Raw genomic sequence first — 2372 nt, forward strand, 5'->3', positions numbered from 1 at the left:
TCAACAGCCACTCGGGGGGGTTCTCTCCTTTCTTAGGCCTGCAATGTTATGCAGTACTGCACATGCAGCAATAACATCACAGGCCCTGTCCGGGGAAACCCTCAGGTGGTGCAGGCACTGAAACCGAGATTTCAGAAGGCCGAAGGTCATCTCGATTCGAGCCCTTGTTTTGTTGTGTGCATGGTTGTAGGCCTGCTGTGGTGGGGTTTGGGGGTCCGCAAGGGGAGTCAAGATGAATGACTCGCAGGCGTATCCTTTGTCTCCCAGCAGCAGACCAGAGAATTCGTCTGATAATACAAGATATCATTTAGAAAACAACACGGCAGAGTTAAACACTCATGATGTCCAAGGTGCGTACAGTACAAATAAAATGTGTGGCTTACCTTGTGAAAGTCTCTCGTAAATTGGACTAGCCCGAAAGACTCTGGAGTCATGCACTGAGCCAGGCCACTTTGCCTCTAAATTGTTGACAAGGCAGTCAGCATCACAGATCATCTGAAATGTTAAGTTGTAACCTATTCATTAAGGTCATTAAATGCACAGAATTAATTTATGTAGGTCATAATAACCACAAATCACTCTTACCTGAACATTGATGCTGTGGAAGGATTTCCTGTTAACGTAATCTCCCTCATGTTCTCCTGAGGGGCGTTTGATCCTTATGTGTGTGCAATCCACTGCACCAATGATGTTAGGGAAAGCTGTAACAAAAAATAGTGAGTATCCAACTGTGACTGATCAAATTAGAAACTAATGGTTGCACATTGAAATTGAGGTTACCTGCAATCTTGTATAACTCCTCCTTGATGTAGAGGGGTCTTCTGTGGCCAGGGAAGGTGATAAATATGTTGCTGAATGACTTCAGCGCCAGACAAACGCGTCTTATTGTGCAGCAAATGGTTCCTTTATTGAGGTTCTCTGCATCCCCAACAGAATAAAGGAAGCTCCCACTTGCAAACCATCTCAATGTAACACAGACCATCTGTGGTACAGTGAGAGCATGGCTTCGTGCCGTCTGGTGCTGTATTTTTGGACCCAGCAGCCTACATAAATATCTTAGTCCATCACCTGAGAATCTGTATCTCTCAATGAGATAGTCATCTCCAAAGACCAATGGGTCTGACCTGTCCTGGCAGACTCTTTCATGCCTAAATGCTCGTCTGAGGATTAGGGCTTCCTCATCCAGTACATCCTCCAAAAAAGGGCAAGCCATTATGAATAGGGAACAGGTGAATGGGAGTTGGACCTATATATACTATATTGCCCTCATCACAGATTTCATAGAAAACACCTTTGCAACTTCATCAGCTGTGTTTTGTAATCTCAATTACTGCAATAAAACACATATTTATGAAACCTCTGATGGCAATTTGACAAGCAGTCTTCATTAGCATAGCAATATAACACTTGGCCTGAGTAATAATACTACCACTTGAATCAATATAAAAAGACTGTTGCAATTACAAACAGCCAACAGATTTAAATGAAATGAGAAATGACTATATATGTAATATTTTAATACAGGATAATTAAAATGATGCAACATACTTAGAAAGACCATGGACATGGATTGACGGTGGAAATAGAGGTGAATCACTAGGATTAATTTTAGCCTGGCTGTTAGCCTGGTCTGGAGCAGGCTAGCTGCAGAGAATAAATCACCATAGTAACTTGGCCGGGTTAAGTTTGAGCTGCTTTCATGCAACCGACTTGAGGCTAAATTCAGCCAGGATAACCAACATATCCCGGCTTAATCCCTTATCTTGGTTTTGTGCAATACCCCTCTGGATGCTCCTGTCACCAAAACAAATTCCTTGTATGTGCAAACATACTTGGCAATAAAGCTCTTTCTGATTCTGATAATGAAAAAGGAGATCAAGCAAACAAATCCAAAAGGGCAATTCAAATCAACAAGCAGTCCAGTCCAAATCCAAAACAATCCAACTAGCCAATCTTCTCTAACTATTAATATAACAAAATAATATAACTGATGTAATTAATAATGACAATATACTATAACTAATCTAACCTAATATAATGTAATCATGATGTATAGGGCTAACACATATATGACACAAGAAAATAAGGACAAAAAGACAATTCTCTGAGTCCAACTGCTACCTCTACTCCTGAAGGCTTCTTTATACTCGACGCGTCCGCAGGTTCGCTTGGGTGCGCGCGGCAAACATGACGTCATCGCGGTGTTGGCGGAAGTTCGCTTTGAGTGCGCGCGACCTCATTTCGCGTACTCTACGCGCAAACAACACGTACTCTACGCGTTGTTGACGTGTTAAAATTCGCTCGTTTTTGACCCTCCTGGGTTTCCAAAGCGGTGTGCACGTCTTTTTTTGTAACTGCGCGCGCGGCAACGC

At 42.5% G+C, this 2372-nt stretch overlaps 2 protein-coding genes across 2 annotated transcripts; both read right to left on the reverse strand.

Annotated features, from left to right (window-relative positions):
• LOC130554039 (putative nuclease HARBI1) lies at positions 1-495 on the reverse strand. The gene is made up of 2 exons (XM_057333426.1): positions 384-495; positions 1-287 (listed from the first exon to the last, which is right to left on the reverse strand). The coding sequence occupies exons 1-2, from the start codon at positions 493-495 to the stop codon at positions 1-3; spliced, it is 399 nt and encodes a 132-aa protein (XP_057189409.1).
• On the reverse strand, positions 330-2068 carry LOC130553824 (putative nuclease HARBI1). Its single transcript, XM_057332990.1, has 2 exons — positions 781-2068; positions 330-701 (listed from the first exon to the last, which is right to left on the reverse strand). Exons 1-2 carry the CDS (start codon positions 1211-1213, stop codon positions 532-534), a joined length of 603 nt encoding a protein of 200 aa, XP_057188973.1. The 5' UTR covers positions 1214-2068; the 3' UTR covers positions 330-531.
• Positions 2069-2372: the final 304 nt, after the last annotated feature.

This window comes from Triplophysa rosa, linkage group LG5 (genome assembly GCF_024868665.1).
Source record: "Triplophysa rosa linkage group LG5, Trosa_1v2, whole genome shotgun sequence".
In the NCBI taxonomy this organism is placed as follows: Eukaryota; Metazoa; Chordata; class Actinopteri; order Cypriniformes; family Nemacheilidae; genus Triplophysa; species Triplophysa rosa.

Bases quoted from the DNA above. Each gene is read 5' to 3' on its own strand.
- LOC130554039 (XM_057333426.1), bottom strand. From the start codon at position 495: ATGATCTGTGATGCTGACTGCCTTGTCAACAATTTAGAGGCAAAGTGG. The intron at 288-383 runs GTAAGCCACACA...TTGTATTATCAG, and splicing joins TTACGAGAGACTTTCACAAG to ACGAATTCTCTGGTCTGCTG.
- LOC130553824 (XM_057332990.1), bottom strand. From the start codon at position 1,213: ATGGCTTGCCCTTTTTTGGAGGATGTACTGGATGAGGAAGCCCTAATC. The intron at 702-780 runs GTAACCTCAATT...TTTTTGTTACAG, and splicing joins GGAGTTATACAAGATTGCAG to CTTTCCCTAACATCATTGGT.